The following is a 20,717-nucleotide window of genomic DNA, read 5'->3' as shown; positions in this document are numbered from 1 at the left end:
TATTAAGTGTCAGAAAACATCCAGTCAAACTGTGTTTACGATGTTAGTCCACAGCAGAGTTTAGTTTTGAGGCCTTTGCTACGGTTACAAAACATTACAAAGTCCGAAACACTTTTACAAAGCTTGAGACAAATTGACATTTTTATCATAAAACAAAATTACATTACCATAACACATTTACAAGTCCTGAAACAAATTTACATTTCAGAAAACAAATTGACAAGAAACGAAACACTTTTACAAACACAGAGACAAATTTACAAATAACATCAACCGGAAAGGGAATGCACCAACTCCGAGGTTGAACCGGAAGTGATAACGGGAGCAGCCAATAGGAGTTGTCGTTGTCGTTGATGGAGTTCATGCTGACCCAAGATGGACAGCGATCGGTGCCGTCGGATTTTGTAATGTTGGTTTGCACCTCCAGGCCACCGTGATACGAATAAAAGATGCAAAAATAAGGCCGATTACGTCGCAACAAGGCCTGTCCCAGTTGGAAGGCTCCTCCAAATCCGTTCTTCTCTCACGGCTCTAGGACACAGTGCACCAATCCTTCATGGCCGACCGTATCCCAAGATTCTTTGCGCCCTTTATTATTAGCCACCTATAGCATGCTAGTTATCAGAACATGGTAACCCCGCTCTGCAGCCATCTTGGAGGCGTGGTCGCCCGCTGAGCAGAGCTCTGTTGGCTGCATCGCCCGATGTGAGGAGATGGTGGAAGAGTAAAAACCACTTTCAAATGTTTAACGTTAAGACGTTGATTGTGTTGGGACACAATCAGGAAATGCTCCAAAGGCAAAGACCGTCACATTTACATATTGTCACGTGTATTGTTTTGCCTCGTGCTGACGGACCACTTGTTCACATAGAGGCTTGTTTATGCCGTCTGCCCAATTTCACGTGAATGCAGCATTGAGTTGCTTGTGATATACAACCGCAACGCTAGATGGGAGGAATTCCTACACAATGTACCTTTAAAGTATAGGTCATATCATTATATCCTGAGGTATTAAAAGGATAGTTCACCCAAAATTCAAATTGCACTCATTATCTACTCCCCCTCATGTGGACTAAGGGCTGGGAGAAGTTTCAGAGTCCTCCGTGGCTTCTCTGAGTTACAGGGGGTCTCGGCGTAGCAGTGCATGTCCATATAACGGTTGCAAATGGATACCAACTGTCTTCATAACAAAAGACACACCAAAAAACATCCAAATACCAAATACATCAGTAATCGCACTGACGCTAGCGCAAATCTCACGAGATTTGGACGGACCAGGAAGAGGAGCTTCCACTACAAACAAGCTTAAAACATAGACTCATTTAATTTTTTTCTGAACAATTTCTCATTTTGGGGCTTCAATACAAGACGACATTACATACGAGCAGCATGGAGGTATTTGTGTGTCTTTTTGGACGAAGAAAAGTGGTATCCATTTGCAACCATCATATGGACATGCAGTGCTGCACGGAGCCCCGCTGTAACTCAGAGAAGCCACGGAGGACCCTGAAACTTCTCCCAGCCCTTAGTCCACATGAGGGAGAGTAGATAATGAGAACATTTCAAAATTTAAATTTTGAGTGAACTATCCCTTTAATATCAGCCTCAAACTTCTTGTATCAGTACTAGTTTTAATATTCTTTGTCTTTTTTAAAATCTAAAATCTGAATAGCTCGAACAAAAGCTGTGAGCTGTGAGCACAGTTTTCTCTTGTGTTGTTTAATTCATGCTTGGGGGGTGATGGGGTGGGCAACCAGATGTTGCTGCTGTGCCTGTGCTGCTGCATCTGCATGTGAAGGTCACAGCCACCGGTCTAATGGCAGCGGAGCGGGTTGGGTCCTGATCGGGGGCAGATGTTCACAGATGTGATCCATTCCATATGGCTGCCACTCGTCCACTCGTCCTTTTCACAGCACAGCGGCTTGTAAACACGCTTTAGTTCGCCGTGTCCCTGTAAAACATGTCCTAAATCCAATCACCTCGTCTCTCTCTCTCTCTCTGATGATGATGATGATGGTGATGGTGATGATGATGGTGATGATGATGAATGGCAGCGTGTAGTGGTAGTAGTGACTAGTGACCTATAAGCCTCTACTGAGATTACAGGCCGAACAGCCAGGGCAGCAGGAACCAGCCAGAGCTTAAAGAAGGATTGTTTGGATAGACAATGGTGTCTACCTGCTTTTAATCCCCCCCCTCCCCACTACCCCCACCACCCCTCCGCTCAGAGAGAGGGAGAGGACAGGGGGGGATTGGCAGAGTTTAATAAATGAAAGTGCTCCTATAATCAGGATTTGCCAAAGTGCCCCTTTGTGTTAATCGGACATTTTTTACAGCATGGTTTTTGACATCTGCCACAGCAAGTGGTGTTAACCCCTCCACTGCCCCACAGCTGTGTGCATGCATGTGTCAGATTTCAGATTTCAGATTTATTTTTTATCTTTTTTTAAATGGGAACAGTAGATATTGATGGACATTGACATGTAAATATGTGGGATTGTAGCCAAGTGGCTAATTTCCATCCCCAGTCCCATTGGCAGGTCGATGTTAGACATAAAAAACAATGATGATAAAAAGTACAAAAGGTAAAAAGTACAAGAGGCAGGACTAGGACGACAAAACACCTTGACATCTTACACAAAACATATATGAACGACATACATAAACCACCAGTTAACTGACCATAGACCATAGAAAAGAGTGGGTAAGGGGACCAGAAGATTACTGAGAAGTTATAAAGTGCTACAGTGCTAGTTAAAGTGCTGTTTGCTAAAGTGACAAGTGCATAAGTGCAAGATTGAATTGAATTGAATTGAATTGCACAATGCACCAATAAAGTGCAGGATCGACTTAAATTGCACTATCCCATAGCACACGATTGCACATGCAGATGTGTGTCCAATATTGCACAAAGTTTGTATACATAAATGTATTATGTACACACCATTGTATGAAGTGTGTGTGTGTGTGCATGTGCATGTGCATGTGTGTGTGTGCAGCAGTAGCGGCCTCATGCAGAGGAGGATGCATCATGTAAATCCAAAGAGTGTGAACACAAGATTCATAAAGTTGAGGGAAATAAAAGTTTTGATTTTGTTTTATTTGTGTTTTATCATCACACACCTGACGACACAGTGCAGGATGCAGCCGTCGACCTGCAGCCCCCCACCTCACCCCTCCTCCCCCGCCTCATTACTTACTTAGCAGAGGCTAATAGAACAAGGACGTGTAATTACTTCATTGCTAAAATAGGAAAGCTGCATTTTAATAATTAAAGTCCAGCGTATCAGCGGTAAAGCATAATAAAATTGTTTTAAAATCGAGGATTACAACAGTAAATCCCGCCGGGCCAGATGTGAGAACAGGGGGGGAAAGGTGGGGAGGGGGGGGGTTGTATTCTGGGACCAGATTAAAGAGAAAATCCCACAGCGGCCGAAGCGCTGTCTTTTCTCTGCAGCTTAGAGGCTTGTGTGGACTCAACATGCTGTAATCCACCGATTAGCTGATATAATCACCTGTAAATACATCTTGGTCATGATGTTACTCTGGGCCATCGGGCTCGGCCCTGCTCTCATGTCCCACATGTGTCTGTCTGTGTGTGTGTGTCTGTGTGTGTGTGTGTGGGACACTTTGCTGTTGTTGAGCTGAACTTTCTGGGAACCAGAAAGAGGCGACAGGCGGCTGAACAACGAAACACTGTGTTCTCAACTGAGCAGACGAACAACGATTAACCTGAATTATTCCACATTAACTCTGCTTTAGTCTGTTGAATAGTTTGTACATCACTGACTTCAGTGTTTGTTTGACACCTGCTAACAGTTAAAGGCCCAGTGTGTAATATTTGTCAAGGTTTATTAGCAAAATCTGAATATACTATCCATGAATATATTTATATAAGTGTATAATTGCTATATAATAAAATCCCTTATGATTTGTCTTTTATATCTACATCAAGGGTCTTTCTTTAGAGAGAGCTGCCATCTTAGCGCGCCATGTTTGTACGGCAGCCTGAAGGGAAAATCCAGCCAGTTAGAGAGCACGTTTCAAGAGTTTCATGTTCATAAATAAACCAACATAGAAGAAGGAGGAGGAGGAAACAGCAGACATGCGGTGAAATGGTTTAGATCTTCACCTCATCGCTCCTGAAATACTCCCAGTCGTGACAGTTCTGCTTAACTAGTTGTTTTGTCCTCGGAGGCCACCGTCACTTTGCCGACGTGAGGAGCGAGTGTGAGCGAGATGAACACTAGATGTGACGATTTTACCTCCATTTTACACACTGTACCTTTAAAACTAATTTATTTATCAGTGTGAGTGTGTCTCTTCTATAATCACTTTAACAGCAGGAGCATGCATAATGTTGTTGTATATTTCTTTGTTATACAACGACAGTAAAGTCTTGAATCTTGAATCTAATATTTTGCATGAATACTGATTAACTTTTATAGATTACATATGTTTGCATGTTTTTGCACATAACACACGTCTATTTCCACTGTAGCTACAATAAACGATACACAATCAACCTCATTGCACTGATCATCATCTAGTTTGTATTCTTTTTCTACATTTTGTAATGTGAACTCTTTTCTTTCATATTTGAAATGCTGCTGCCTTAAAAAGATTTTTGAATTGAATGATACAACAGTAGCTATGTGAAGTGAAGTCGTCTTCTTTTACTTTTCATTTAGCTGTGAATCTCTCTTCACTTTCACTCCAATAAAAACCTGTAATGCAGCTTCTGCTTCACTTACAGTAAAGACTCCAAACGCGTCGTTAATCATCACAAGACCAGACATGTCCTGGAGTTGTGATGCTTCAAGTGAAAGTTGAAATAGTTTGACTTGTTGTTTTAGGTTTTTATAAGTGATGCATTTTAAAATACAGCAGTTTAATGTTATGTTATTTCTAATTTACTCTGTATGTAATCTGTTTACTTAGATAGTCGATCATGTGTTATGTAAAATTAACTTGCAGCTACAGATGTGAGATAAATGAACTAACAAGTGCCAAGTTCCTTCAGCATTTAATGTTTTAGCAAATTTTTGTCTTTTTTTATGGGTTTTATTGTGGCTCTGATGTTTGGCCTGTCATCCATGTTGTTCTAGTGTCTGTTGTGTCTTTTTATGTCACTATGCTGCAACACAAATTGACCGTTTCAGGACGATAAAGATTAGTGTTGTTACTTCAGACCGGTCTCGAGTCCACATCTTCAAAGTCTTGGTCTTTCTTTATTTAACCACAAACATCTCTGTGTCTCTGTCTCACTTTGGTTTCTGTGATGTAATTCAATAAGTTCCAGATAATTCCAATAGTTGTACTAAGTATCAGCTTGTGTTAAACCATCTGAACAACTTGGTGTCACCAGTGTGGACAGTGGGAGGAAACTTCAGCAGGTTCTGTGCTGTGTTCTTCTGTTCAATACAAACTTTGTTTACATTAATATGGTTTAGATTTTACATCAAATCATCTTTTCTTTTTTAGCTGAGGAAGAATAATGTAAATATCAAGACACATGGTTATTATGAGGACTGGTGCACTGCAAAAACTCAAAATCTTACCAAGAACATTTGTCTTATTTCTAGTCAAAACAAATCTCATTATACGTAAAATAAGACTCATCACATTAAAAAGTAGCTTGTTTTTAGACACTTTTTACTTCTTTCAAGCAGATTTTCACTTGAAATAAGTAGAAAAATCTGATAGTGGAGCAAGTTTTTCTTTCTTATCACAAGCACAAAAAACTTGCTTTCACTGGCAGATTTTTCTACTTATTTCAAGTGAAAATTAGTTTGAAACAAGTGAAAATGATCTAAAAACAAGTTAATTTTTAGGTTATGAGTCTTATTTTAACAGGTTCAGTTTAACCTCATGACTCAGAGGTCAGAGGTCAGGACCTTTTCCCTGCTGCTGCTCCTCTTCCTCCTCCTCTTCATCTCCGTACACATTCTGTCGCCACAAAAAAAAAAAAACGACAGACGACCGACGAGAGCGGCGCGACCTCTTCCTGTCCGTTTTAATGCTGTGACATCACGTCCTCAAATCGCTCCATCACAACGGATTAAACCATTTAAACCATTAAAAACAGGGGATTGTAAAGTATTTTAGCATTTTTATTTTTGTAAGACACTTTAAAGTCATTCCTGAAAGAGGAAACACATGATTTTGGTTCATAGCACATTCATGCCTGGCAAAAAAAAATAAAATAAAAAAAATTAGAGATTAAGACTACATCAACAACAAAAAATACAAACATGGAAGCAAACAATATAAACAATATCTTATATATAAAACATAGCAGGCATAATAAATATTAACACATAGACAAAAACCTAAAAGTAAACAAGAGTTATAACCAATTTTGGTTTTTTTGGGCCAAGTTTGGAATAAAGAAAGAAATCACTGATGTGTGAATGTGAATGTGAATGTTTCCTTTCTGTGTCGTGTTGTATGTTAGTGTGTGTGTGTGTTTTTTATGTTGTTTTTTAATCTCCTGGAGGAAAAAAAACAAAGACCTTTAAACAAAAGCAGCTCTGCAGATTCACTCGTTACGTAACGTCCAACCCAAACCTGTCCAACCTCATCACACTGCAAAAACTCAAATATCTTACCAAGAATATTTGTCTTATTTCTAGTCAAAATGTCATTTCTAGTCAAAACAAATCTCATTATACTTAAAATAAGAAACATCACATTAAAAAGTAGCTTGTTTTTGACACTTTTTACTTCTTTCAGGCAGATTTTCACTTGAAATAAGTAGAAAAATCTGATAGTGGAGCAAGTTTTTCTTTCTTATTACAAGCACAAAAAACTTGCTTTCTACTTATTTCAAGTGAATATTTGTTTGAAACAAGTGAAAATGATCAAAAAACAAGTTAATTTTTAGGTGATGATTATTATTTTGAATGGAAAGACATTAGTTTTGACTAGAAATGAGACAATTTGACAAGAAAAAGGGCAATTTTTTTTTTTTTGCAGTGCAACGTCTCATCTACGTCTCATCAACGTCCCCAAGGAAGAAGTTTCTCCTACGACTGAATTATTGTTGTTGTGCACTTTATGTTTGTGTTTTTAATACTTTGAGGCTTCAGTGAACACTCAAGCTATAATATATATGTTTATATATATTTATATATAGTTATATATCTATTTAGTGCAGGAAACTCATCACCCAGGTTCAGTCATCAACTCATCGTCTCGTTAGTTCAACGTAGCAGACGACGTTAGTTCAACCCAAATATATATTATATAAAAAAAGGTTAACAGGAAATAAGGAAGTCTGTTGCTATGGTAACTTATTATGGTAACACTTTTTTTGGTCTTTGGGTGCTTTGAATCTACCAGTTCTTCAGCTGTTTAGTTTTTTTTTTTTTTTTCTTTTCTGTCTTTGGTTGGTGTTTTGTTCAGGTGTTTTTCGTTCACAGGAGATGGGAATCAGTTTTGGTTCAGTCAGGAATCGAGGACCATGAATCATTCAAACACACACACACACACACATACACACACACTTGTTCATTCATTCATTTATACACACACATTCACACACACATATCTGTACACGAACAGACAAAAACAGCAAACAATAAATTCTCAGTTATTGCGTGACTGTAAATGTAATTTCACTCCGTAGTGATTCTTCTACTTAACAAAGATAACTGTGCAATTTTTTTTTTTTCAAACCAGGAGTAGTACAAATATTAGGAGGACGTCCCAGGTGCTCTTTCTGCTTCTGTTTTTCTTTTTCTTTTTTTTTGCCATGTGTTCAAAGTGTTTTCAAAGACTTGGTTGGTGTCGCTGCAGGATTCAGCTCCTCCTCTTCCTCTTCTTCTTCTTCGTCTTCTTGTGGTGCAGGGAGGAGGAAGTGTCCAGATTGTCCTCATGTTCCTCTTCCTGTTCCACCAAAGTCACCAGTCCACCTTAAGGTCCCAGTCCCCCTTTAATGCTACTTCCGTTGCAAAGTGCAAGCAGTTAATAATAATAATAAATGTCTCTGTGCCTCTCCGATCCGTTTGAGGGGGAAAAAAATAAAAAATCAGAAACCAATGCAACAGCAAAGGAGAAAAGAAAAGAAAAAAAAAGATTATTGTTATTGTTCAAAAGTGAAAATGGTTTGAGTCACTGAGGAAAGGAGAGAGAGAGAGAGAGAGAGAGAGAGAGAGAGTGCATCTGTGTCTCAAGAAGTTCAGTCCATCCACACTAAACAGGTTTAGTTCCTGGTGGCGTCTGCAGGCGACGGCCAGATGTTTGGAAGAGTGGTTATACCTCCCTGGAAGAAACACACAGATCAGATCCAGATGTTAATACAGTAAATACTGAAATATACAGTAGAGACAAATATTATACGATTATACGATACAAAATTACTTTATTATAATCCCAAAAGGGAAATTCATGTGTCTGTCAGCTCATCTTCCATTTGCAGAAGAATTAAAAAGCCTGATACAGTATTTCTCCATCCTGCTTATTCTACATATTAGGACTGCACAAACACTCAAGCACTTTAAGTCTTTATTAAAAACTCATCTCTTTTCCTTTGCATTTTAGTTTTTAGTTTAGTAGTTAGTTTTATATGCTTTCACTTTTGTTTCATTGCTTTATTGCAAGTTTTTACTGTACATTACCTGTATCCCATTTCGTTTTATTGTTACTAGTTTTGCTTGTATGTTTTTATTGTACAGCATTTTGGACAACTTGGGTTGTATTTTTAAATGTGCCATAAAAATAAATATGTATGTTATTGTATTGAATATATAGAATATATGTGTATATACTGTATGTATGGAGGTTTAACTCAGTACCTGAGGATGGTAGACTATGCACATTATGTTTAACTTAAATGTAATCGAGGATGAACTGCATTTTGTCTGTTATATGACGAAGCCAGGCAGTTTTTGTTTGAGAAAATGCAAAATGTGAAACCAACAAAAGTTGTTTTGGGCTGACGATGATGAGGTAAAGTTGGAATGGTTCTTCAGAAAAGAAGTCTTTACTATAGCTACTTTCATAAAAAGTGCCTGGACACTAAGAAAAAGTGAATTATTATTATACGTGAATTCCATGTGGTTTTTGTTTCGTCTGTACTCTGATGATTTTGTTTGTTATCTAAATATGAAATGTGTCTTGAAATGTGCATGACACTTAAATATATATAAATTCATCAAAATAAATTCATTCATTCAATTAATTCATGAATTGTATGTATTTTTTTTTCTCTTTTTAATTTTAATTTTAATTTATATTTATTTTTTCCTAGGAGTTTGCATGGATGTGTGGATGTGCAGCTACACATTGTATATGCTGTATATGTTGTTGTATGTGTTAGTTGAAGTGAAACAACCAGTCTGACTGTGACTTACGATGCGGTGAGCGTGGAGTTGAGGACGAGCGTGGTGCGGATCTTGTACAGCTGAGCCAGAGTCAGTTTTTTGTGCTGCTGCTGCGCCGGAGATTTCCTTTTCTTCTGAGGCGACACCTCCGTTGAATCTCCGCCCGCCGCCGCCACCGCAACCGCCGCCGTTGTCAACGACGACGATGACGACGATGCCGACGACTCGTTCCTGGAGGACGAAGGAGGAGCTGCGTCTCCGTCCGAGCTGCTGCTGCTGCTGCTGCTCTGGGACTCGTGACCTTCACGCCGTCCCATCATCGCCACCGCCGCCGTCGCCATCGTCGCTGCTGCTGCTCTGTGTCCCCGTGGCAACGCCGCCTCCTCCGCCCTCCTCAGGCCGGCGCCCAGCGTGGCAGCGGGCATGGACGCGCTGAGGTCGAGGTCGGCGGGGAGAAGCCGCTCCGCGCCGCCGCCGCTCCGGCCCAGTTCTGTCAGACTTCTGCTGTGAGCCAGCGCCGTCGCCGTGGAGACGGAGATGGAGATGGAGGAGGAGGACGACGGGTCCAGGCGCCGCTCCTCCTCCTCCCGGCTCAGCGAGTGTTTGCTGTGGGAGACGGAGGAGGCGTTGCCGTGGAGACGCTGCAGCAGGTTGTCCTCGGAGCGCGACAGGACGAGGCCGGGGAGTCGCTGGAGGCAGAGGAGCCGCGACGGGACCACGTGCGGCCGCCGGCGAGGTCGGCACGACGACGACGACTGGACCACGGACAGCTGAGAGCCCAGAGAGGCAGCATCCTCCTCCTCCTCCTCCTCCTCCTCCTCCTCTTCCTCCTCCTCCTCCTGCTCCTCCAGCTCTCCTTCCTCCCTGTCTCCTCCTCTCTCCTCCTGCTGCTCCTCCAGCTCTCCTTCCTCCCGCTCCACTTCCTGCTCCTCCTCCTCCTCCGTCTCCTCTCCTTCGCTCTGGCCCGGCGGCCGCGGCTGCAGTTCTCTGAGCAGCGACTCGGGCGAGAGCGTCCCGTAGGCGCTGTCCATGGAGAGGGAGCGGCACTGAGGATCCAGCTCCTCCTCCTCCTGCTCCTCCTGCTCCTGCTCCTCCTCCTGCTCCTGCTCCTCCAGGGAGTAGATGCTGGACTGGACGCTGCTGCTGGACTGAGGCTGTTGGACCTCCGATGCCTCTGATGCCACGTCGGCGTCAGCGTCGGCGTCCGAGTCCGTCTTGGTCTCCGCGGCTCCTCTGAGGTTCATGTTGGCAGCAGGAGGCTCCGGGTGTTCGCCTGGTTCATCGATGTCCATCACCGACAGCGTCTCAGTGGAGCCGTCTGATTGGCTGAGAGGGAGGAGACAGACAGAGCGGGTTGATATATTATTCACAGCCTGATTTATACAACATTTTATTGCTAAAAACATGGAGAAATTTGATTTTTTTTTTGGGCTGGTGACAGTATTTTGTCATTTACAGAGTGATAAAAAGAGATATCCAAAATCCTCCTCTGTAAAAACTTCTGACTCTCATATGTCAACAAAATAAAACAAGAATTTTGAAAGTGGCTTTATCCATTGTTCAGATTTCTGTTCTGGAAATGTATGCAAATTAGCGCATATTTGATTAGATATTGCCTCATTTACATATTTAAACATAAAATTTGACAAAACTTGTAATACAAAAAATATTTGTCTTAATGTAAGTGATAAACTTGGGAAGTTTCATGGTGATACCTGTTCGTTTAAATTTGTACCCTATTCACCTGTAGTGTCTCAGCTTAAAGCAGATATCAGCTTCACGGCCGTTTCGGCTAATGCTGCGTTCAAGGCAGGCTTTTGAAACCGTAAGTTACAGCTTCAAGTCACAACTACGACTTGGTAGCGTTCCAGGTAACCCGTAGCTCGTGTTTTTACCATCCTGTTGTCTGTGAAAGTTCCCTATAACGGCCACTCGTAACTTCCGACCCGTGAACTCGTACCAGATCGAACTGGTATGACTTCACAGGAAGGAAAAACACAAAGTACGAGTTTCCTTGAACGCACCATGAGTTAGCAGCCCCCGCCCTTGTCAGGCATCAATTGGTCCTCGTGCTACGTCACCACATTCACGCGCATCCCTTGGCTGCACACACAGCCCTTCATGCCGTTCTCTCTCCTCATTGGATAACACTTGTATCCCAGAAGAAATGTTTTCTCCTCGGGTTACAGCAGAGCAGAGTGACGGAGAGACTCGTGTTCCGGTCGAAACACTCTATGTAAGTGATTGCTGACGGAAAATATGACTAATTAGGACTTATATTAACAAAAACATTTCACTGATATCTCCTTTAAAGCACTAACACAGCAATAAAACCGTACCAAGGATTGCACTCCAGTTTATCCCATAAAGATGTTATATTCTATTCTATTTCTATTCTTTATACTAATAGATAACCTAATCTCCTGCCCTGCTGGTGATCCGGCATCGATCCAGCGATCAGTCGGTGTCCTACCTGGAGTTCTGCTGGTCTTGGTCTTTGTGTCTTAAACAAGGGGAGCTGGTGGTGGAGTTGCTGCTCTCGTCTTCCTCCTCCATCTCTTCCTCCCCCGTACACCTCTTGTCCTGCTGTCGGAGAACCTCCTCGGTGCGAAGCTTCTGGAGCTGGTTCTGAAATATAAAATTTAAAATAAAGTGAATAAATGATGTTATTTATTCCAAAATATTAATTAAACTATTAAAACAAAGTATTTTTTCCTGGTTGTATACAGTATATAACAGATCTAATGTGTCTCTGACCTGGACGTTGCAGATTGCATCGATCCAGCTTCGCCCCTGGGTGGCGCTGTTGGCTTGGAAAGTGTAGGCGGCCACTGCACTCTTGAACTCGTTGAGGTAGATGAGGATGAACGAGCCTGAGACGACAACAAAACACTCATTATTCATCAATGTATCGATAAAAACGACACAATTCAACTTCAGCAGCAAAAACGATAATGAGCTCATTTTTACACCTGAAATAATAAATCAATAAATTATAAAGATTGTTGTTTGTTTCCTGTTTCCTTATGAAGACAGGGTTCCTACACATTGGACATTTCAAAATTCGTGTAATTTGAGTAATTAGATGCATATCATGTAAACTTAGGCAATGAATCATTTGTTTTAATTAATATATGAATTTGTATGCCATTATGTCACCAAATAATTCCCAGGAAATTGTAGTTAAGTACTGTACCCAGATCAGTATTAAGATAAATATATTTCCATACAATACACTGCAAAAACTCAAAATCTTTCCAAGAATATTTGTCCTTTTTCTTGTCAAAATGTCTCATTTCTAGTCAGAACTAATTTCTTTCCACTTAAAATAAGACTCATCACCTAAAAACTAACTTGTTTTTTGATAATTTTCACTTGTTTTAAACAAATATTCACTTGAAATAAGTAGAAAAATCTGCCAGTGAAAGCAAGTTTTTTGTGCTTGTAATAAGGAAGAAAAACTTGCTCCACTATCAGATTTTTCTACTTATTTCAAGTGAAAATATGCTTGAAAGAAGTAAAAACTGTCTGAAAACAAGCTACTTTTAATATGACGAGTCTTATTTTAAGTATAATGAGATTTGTTTTGACTAGAAATTAGACATTTTGACTAGAAATAAGACAAATATTCTTGGTAAGATATTTGAGTTTTTGCAGTGTAGTTTCCATTTTCCATTCTTTCCAGACCTGGAAATGTATAAAATCAAATTCCATCACTTTCCATACTTGTGTAGGAACCCTGTGTAATGTCTAAAATGATCAATAATAAGAGTATTATTGATCAGCGGGGGGGCGAGTGGGGGCTTACCGGGGTCTTTCAGCTCCTTGCAGACGACGCTGTGCATGAGCAGAGGCTGTCGGATGACTTTCACCTTCTCCACTCGTTTGACCGGTTTGGTGACGAGCAGCAGGTCGGTGAACAGGAAGCAGTAGACGTCCATCTGCAGGAGAGATTAATAATGATTTAGATTTAGGTTCATACCGACAGTGATACGTGATGTTTCGTGCGTCCGACTCTGAGCTGTGAAGCTGCGATGACGACGTCACTCACCCGACTGTCCTTCCCCTCCTTCATCCTCAGCGCTCCCTCCAGATGCAGCTGTCGGGTTTCCTCCGGCGAGATCCCTCTCATGGGAGCCATGAGGTCGAAGCGGTTGTACTCTTTGAGGATCTGAGAGCGGAAGAGACAAAAAAAAAGCATGAAGTTTGATGTTTTTTTCCTTCCTCTCTGACCTTTAGGTTTTTATTTTGCTTCATTTTGTCTCTTTCGTCGGTAGATTTCTCCTAAATTCACCAAAAGTTAGTCTGAGCCAGGTCACGTCAGGTCTCATTGTAAAGCTCTCTCTCTCCTGAACAATGATGGAGGCTCCAAAAATAGTAATTTCCTTCATATCCGCAACCAATCGTAAAAGTACGATTTACAATAACAATCTTTTCTCAGAAAGAGTTTTTCAGACTCAGACTCTGAGCTAGAAATCTCCACTTCAGCAGCACTTACAGACACCAAACCTTCCACTTTGATCCCTTTCTATATTCTGAAGGTTTTTACAGAGAGGATTGTTGATACATCATTCACAGCCTGATTTATACAACATTTTATTACTAAAAACAGGGCGAAATTTGATTTTTTTCGGGGCTGGTGACAGAAGTTTTTACAGAGGAGGATTTTGGATATCTCTTTTTATCACTCTGTAAATGAGAAAATACTGACTCTTAATATGTCAACAAAATAAAACAAGAATTTTGAAAGTAGCTTTATCCATTGTTTTAATCCAATCTTTATAAATTATTGATTTATTATTTCAGGTATGACTCTGACCTTCTCCACCTCCTCGCTGCTTCCCTCCACCGCCTCGTACGAGTCTATCCGGGCGGAGATGGTGGCGAGCTTCTGCCGCTCCTGACGCTGCCTCATCTGGGAGTCCACGCTGTTGATGAAGCCCTCGACCGTGGCCACCTGCCGGAGGGGAAACACAGAGACACATCCGGGTTCAGAAAGACGGTTGTTCACCAGTGGTACGAAGAGATGTTTAAACTTCTACCAGAGCTCAGTTTTAAAGTTTTAAAGGAGAACAAGAGGTTTTTGCTCTTGTTGCTCTTTCCTGAGTATTGATTTTGTTTCATGGAGTCCCTGATCCATGTGTAATGTCTGAACTGTAAACTTTCTAAGAACCATCCATGTGAGGTCCATTATAGTGTTGAAACATTTAAAAGCATATAAAACAATTAAAAGACAGAAGGTTTGTGCAGTGTTTCTTTATAACTTGGAGCTGATTTGAAAACGCTTAACTTTCCACCTTGGAGCTGAAAACCTCCAGAAGGGAAGAAGCAGTATTTAGTAGTTTTATTTAAAATCTCAGTCTATACATTACAATACATTTTTTAGCTTTACTCTTCAGATATTGTTCCTTTTTTTAAAGATTTATTTAGCATTTTTTTCACTTAATTCAGCAGTGTTTCAACAATATATTCAGCTTCCAGCTTTCAGCATTCACTTGTATCGTATTTCCTTCAGGAAATGCATTCTCTGGTTGTATCTTAAATCTCAGTCTGCAGCACAGTTATCTTCCTGCAGGTGTCGTCGGTTTGTCTGTAGCAGCGTCTCACCATGTTGTTGACGATGTCCCGGGCCGACGGCTCGTCCGTCTTCTTGAGGACGCTCTTCAGCAGCAGAGGATACTTGGTGAGTCTCTGATGAGGCTTCGCCAACATGTCGGCCAGCTTCAGACGGTTGCACTGCTTATTGGTCTCCGCCCACTGAGACGCACACACACAAAAGACGGGAAATCAACAAACATTTTTTATTAATGAACGAGTCATAGGAGAAAGATATAAAAAAAAAAAAAAAAAAAAAAGTAGAAGAAAAGCCACCGACCGTGACGTAGGTCCTGAAGAGCTCGTTGTCCCTGAGAATTGTGCGCATGTGCTCCATGCAGCCCTCCTCCTCCATGCAGTACCGGATGTAGGGCTGAAACCTGAAGCCAAACTGGACACACAAACACAAACGCACACATGTCAACATGAAGGAAAACACAAAACTGGTTCAAACTGACCTACTCTTTATAACTGGACACTGTGCACTTCACTTGTTTTTATGTTGATGTTTTGTTTTAATGACGTCTCTGATATTTGATGCTTTTATTCTCAGTAAGGTGACTTGAGAGGAGCCTCCAAATAAAATGTATTATTATTATTATTATTATTATCACATTTTTACATCAGGGTCAGTGTGAAGTCAGAGCTGCACCGGATACAGAAAGGTCAGATAAACTGGTCACCTGACTTTTAGTATCTTTATTCACAAATGTAAAAGCAGCTGTGATCTATTGAAACACACTGGTACCAGGATAAGCAGCGTTATTGTCACAGTAATGACTCTAGATATTCCTTTATCAGTCCCACAATGGGGACATTTCCGTTATAGTGTTATTCCGATAATAACAGTCTAAATAATAAAAATGAAGCAATAAAAAATAGTATTTGTAAAAGAAAGATATGTACAGTCCAGTAATGAGTGGAGACATCAATGAAGTGACTTTTAGTATTGATCATTTACAAGTTTGTGCAGAAAACATGTGTTTAAAATGTTTTAATGTTTGATCTAATCAATAAAGATGGAAACTGAGTGTCTGTACCCAATGTTCCCTCTAATTTTCAAAACTCCTGAGCAGAAATTCAACTCCCCTGATGACCTGCTTGAACGACTGTGAGCGACAGCTTAAGCGTACACAGTACGTCCACATGCTGGTGCTATGGCCTCACCTCTCCAACTCCAAATATCAATACAATTGGCTATTACTATAATGATTAATAACAGATTATTTTGACAACATTACCTAGGCTACTCCATATCTAGGTCAGTTACAGTTAATGATAACAAAATACAATATTGTTTTGGCAAAATAGAGTTTGCATTTATTGCCATATGAACAATTATGTCAAAAAATAACTAACATCAAGTTGGTGTCATCAACTCTTGGCACTGAAGCATTCTTGATATGAACAGTAATAATAATTCTCAAGCAAAAACTTAAATCGTAGTTGCAGACCACGGTTAAGGTCATACATTTCACAATTCGAAGCGCACATTAGGGAGAAATAAACAGTAAACTAGTCAGGGATATTTGAGTGTGCAACTTTTTTTGTCTTCTGGGCAAAGAGGTGGGGAGCAGTGTGCAATTGCACAGTAAAACACCTTAGAGGGAACAGTGTCTGTACCTACACCTAAAGAACAGATAGGCAACAATGGGTTGTGCAATCCCCAGCGGGCAACATGCAATATCTTTTTTTGTGGACTAATGTTTCCATATGCTTTTATACTTATATCTCATGTGATGTTTTTATAGGTTTTATGTTTTGTATTTATTCTGTCTTGTGTGTGTTGTGTGGTATCACAGCGGGTAAGCAACGTGAATTTCGCTGAATTCTTTTTTCAATGACAATAAAGGCAATCTAATCTAATGATTAAAGGCCAAATAAGCAGAAAAAATTGTAATATTATAATAATTTATTGATGTACACAGCTATATTTTTGACTTCAAAACCAGAATGTGCTCAATATGTTTCTGGATTTGAATGACTTGCTGGCAACTAGAAATGTGAATATTCACTTTATTATTATTATTGTAAAATTGTTATGTGCGGTGCGGTGCATTCACTGACCGTCCTGAAGCCGTGGTGCAGGTCGGTGGGGTCGAGCAGCGCCCGGGCCTGGCGAGCCTTCTCCAGCACCGGCTGCATGACCTCGTTCCACAGCGACGTGTGCAGACGGACGATCTCCTGGATGTTGCTGAAGACTTTGGGCGGCTCCACCTCGGTCAGCAGCCCGCTCTCCTGCAGGTTCAGCAGCCCGCTCAGGAACAGCTGGAGGGGGGGAAGAAAAAAGAAAAAAGAAAAAACGTTTATCAGCCTGACGGTTAAAACACTTTGACTCTGTCTCAGTGAGGTGGAGATAAAACTGTCTGTTCTCACACAGCAGCTTCACTGTGTGTGTGTGTGTGTGTGTGTGTTATCTTTATGTGTGTGTGTGTGTGTCTCTGCACTTACATCAGTGATGACTCTCAGTTTCTTTATGTACGTGGCCTCCGTGTGCAGCAGCTCCCATATCGCCTCCTGCTGGTGGAACTGTCGCCTCGTCAACACCTGCAAACACACAGAGGTTATATTAATAAAAATTGCAAAAAATAACACATTATTAATTATTACTGTGTTACAACAACCCTGTCTTTTACGTCATTCACATTCAAAATAAAGATTTAAAACTGTCGGCGTGAATCCAACACTGAACAGACGTCACATGTTTAAGTTAATTGATCACTGACACTGTGCACAAACATGTCAATGATATATAGATGTGCTGAAAATTAATCTAAAAAAGCCAAAAAAAAATTTAAAGATGAAATTAAAAAGGTTTAGATCCTGATTTCACTAGTTTGGAATTAAATATTGTCAAAATTAACATTTTAATAACGAAATGAAACATGAAGCCTGTATATCAGAGGTAACAGACAGAAAGACAAAATAAATCATCGTTATAGGATGTTTCTCAGGCCTTTAGCTGAAAACAAATATAAAATCCTACAACATTAGAAGATGTTTCATGTTGTGTTGCAGAAAAAGGTTCACATTTTTTTGTATCGTCTCAAATGTAACTTTTGTAAAATCATATTTACGACTTATATATGTTATATTTGTGAGATTATTTTGAAAAGTCTTATCCTCTTATATTATTCTATAAGTGTTATTTAAGTGAACGAGGGCGTAGGCAGGTCGTGTGTCATCTGCTGCTGCGTCAGGCTCCACGGATCATAAAAACCTGAATAACTGTGTGATGCAGCTGCAGGGAAACGAGCGGCTCAGCGATGTGACTTATGTAACTGACGGGCACAGACGAATGTACAGTATGTGAGGCTGTAAACAGCTGATTACTCGTATACACATTAACAGGTTGAAGCTGCTGCAGCTGAACAACGTGCACCGGGCGGGTGGAGCCGTGCACAGTTTCACGACAGCTGCGTAACAACTGACTGATTTGTGGGAATCGTTCTGTGAAAACTGGCAACGACGAGATAAAAGAGGAGGAAGAGGAAGAGGAAGAGGAAGAGGTTCATATGAATGAAACCGTTTTATTATTACATCATCAGACAGGTTAACTTTAATTCCTGCTTCTCTTCAGACATGTTAGTATTTCTTATTTCTTTTTTCCCCCCCAATTGTTGTCTTAACTGTTTGATTTGATTTTGTATTGTATGACTTTCACATGTCTGAAATAAAGTCTTTATTTATTCACTCATCCATTTAAAAAGTCATCTGAGATCAGGGGAGGGTCTTTAATGCTTTAATTGTTAAAGCTTTATAATGATTTTCTTGCAGTAAAAGTAAAACAGAAACACATTTTCCATTTTAAATGTTTGTGTTTAAGAGAAACCAGATTCACTTCTTTTTACCTGTTTTAGTGACGTATCAATAATTCATTTCTATATTTTGCCTGATGAGTGAAGTGAACAAATGAATTGAAAAATGCACATGTAGTTGTTTTAAAAAAGTAATTAACACACTAAAGTTAAAGCAGCTCATTTATATTTTATTATAGTTTATTTATCTGTATCATTTAATTTCTCCTCTGGCTTCACAATGAACAACTTGTGACTGAACTTTTAGCTTAATATTTCTATTTTCTACACTTTGAAATGTGTGTGAACTGAGTGTGCAGCCTGCGTTGTGCAGTGTGTAGTGTGTGATGATGGAAAACCAGATGGGACAAGTGAGGGTGTAATAAGTGTATCATTTCTCTTTTTTTGTGTGTGTTAATGTGTTTAGTTGTGTCTTATTTGGAGCCAGATATTAGGATTTGAGTTATTTGTGTCAATAAAAGAATGAACAAACTAGTGTTGTGCATTGTGTTATGTGTAGTGTGTTGTGTGTAGTGGTACCTCGGGGTTGTCCAGCAGACACTGCCAGCTGTCCTCCAGGCTCAGGTCCGTCTCCTCCCCGCCCCCCTCCCACGAGTCCTGGTGGAAGCTGAGCAGCCGCGGCACTTTGGGCAAACCGAACAGCGTGTAGGAGTGGAGTTTACTCTGCAGCTGCTCCACACGGTCCACTTCCTGTCACAGGACCAGACACACAAAGTAACGAGCCTCATTAATGAAGTGAGTGAGGGGGTTATTAGACGACAGAACGTGTACGATTGTGTGTGTGCATTTGTGTGTATTGTGACATTGATTCACACTGTAAACAAAGCTGCAGTCTGCACATTAGCATATAAACTGTTGAAATCCACCAGGAGCTGCTGCTGCTGCTGCTGCTGCTGCTGCTGCTGCTGCTGCTGCTGCTGCTCGGCTCTTTGTTCAGCTCTGATGTAGTTATGAAAATGAGCTCGGTGCATTGAAACCATTTTAACAATAGAGGATGGAGGGAGCAGTGGGGGGGGGTTGGAGGCAGGGGTGGGGGGAGGGGCTGCAGAAGATGAACCACTGATGTATGACTTTAAACTAAAGGGATAGTGCCATGCACCCATAATTAAAGGTGATGATGAACCTACTGCTATGACTATACACTGCAAAAACTCAAAAATCTTTCCAAGAATATTTGTCTTATTTCTTGTCAAAATGTCTCATTTCTGGTCAAAACTAAACTCTTTCCACTCATCACCTAAAAAATTACTTGTTTTTAGATCATTTTCACTTGTTTCAAACTCATTTTCACTTGAAATAAGTAGAACAATCTGCCAGTGAAAGCAAGTTTTTTTGTGCTTGTAATAAGAAAGAAAAATTTCCTCCACTATCAGATTTTTCTACTTATTTCAAGTGAAAATATCATTGAAAGAAGTAAAAACTGTCTGAAAACAAGCTACTTAGAGTCTTATTTTAGGTATGATTAGATTGGTTTTGACTAGAAATGACATTTTGACTAGAAATAATACAAATATTCTTGGTAAGATATTGAGTTTTTGCAGTGTAGGGATTATGGTGAGAGGAGGATCTGACTAAAATGTTGAACTATCCCTTTAATAAAAAAAACCTGATCCATGTTGGATACAAGTGTGATTTAAGAGGAACTATGATCAGATCTGTGTCAGCTCTGTGTGACAGGAGGTGGGTGGAGGTTTGACCCCCACAGTGTGAGTGGAGGTGGAGGGATACGGGGAGGTAATGAGGGGGTTAGATGGGGGGGGGGGGGGGGGGGGGGGGGGCAGAGGTCCAGGTCCCAGAGGAGGCTCCGTGGCCCTGAGAGGGTTAAAGGCAGCGGAGACGGTGAATAGAGACGAGCCGGACGCTGACAGCTGACTGACACACTCTGTCTCTGTGTGACATGTGGATGTGACCTGAGGGACGCCGCCGCGCACAATGGCAGCGTGTGTGTGTGTGTAGGTGTGTGTCTATGTGTGTGTGT

General features: G+C 40.7%; 1 protein-coding gene across 5 annotated transcripts in view; it reads right to left on the bottom strand.

Annotated features, from left to right (window-relative positions):
- Positions 1-6,126: 6,126 nt before the first annotated feature.
- Positions 6,127-20,717, bottom strand: part of plekhg5b (pleckstrin homology domain containing, family G (with RhoGef domain) member 5b) — a gene marked incomplete at its 3' end in the record, with an annotated part of 67,233 nt that continues 52,642 nt past the window's right edge. For 2 of the 5 annotated variants that reach the window (XM_083975274.1, XM_083975272.1), the window contains exons 9-21: positions 19,259-19,429; positions 17,373-17,468; positions 16,989-17,189; positions 15,202-15,312; positions 14,934-15,083; positions 14,146-14,283; positions 13,378-13,497; positions 13,135-13,267; positions 12,084-12,199; positions 11,800-11,954; positions 10,247-10,652; positions 9,357-10,210; positions 6,127-8,266 (exon numbers count right to left, since the gene is read on the bottom strand). In XM_083975274.1, coding sequence (XP_083831400.1) covers positions 8,257-8,266; positions 9,357-10,210; positions 10,247-10,652; positions 11,800-11,954; positions 12,084-12,199; positions 13,135-13,267; positions 13,378-13,497; positions 14,146-14,283; positions 14,934-15,083; positions 15,202-15,312; positions 16,989-17,189; positions 17,373-17,468; positions 19,259-19,429 — 2,661 coding nt within the window. Of the gene's footprint in view, positions 8,267-9,352; positions 10,211-10,246; positions 10,653-11,799; positions 11,955-12,083; positions 12,200-13,134; positions 13,268-13,377; positions 13,498-14,145; positions 14,284-14,933; positions 15,084-15,201; positions 15,313-16,988; positions 17,190-17,372; positions 17,469-19,258; positions 19,430-20,717 lie in introns of those variants that run through there. The other 3 variants (XM_083975275.1, XM_083975276.1, XM_083975273.1) reach the window with 2 other exon arrangements.

This window comes from Trachurus trachurus (genome assembly GCF_905171665.1).
Source record: "Trachurus trachurus genome assembly, chromosome: 7".
NCBI classification, from domain to species: Eukaryota; Metazoa; Chordata; class Actinopteri; order Carangiformes; family Carangidae; genus Trachurus; species Trachurus trachurus.
Note: the sequence above shows the minus strand (reverse complement) of the source record. Positions and strands in the feature narration are given on the sequence as shown.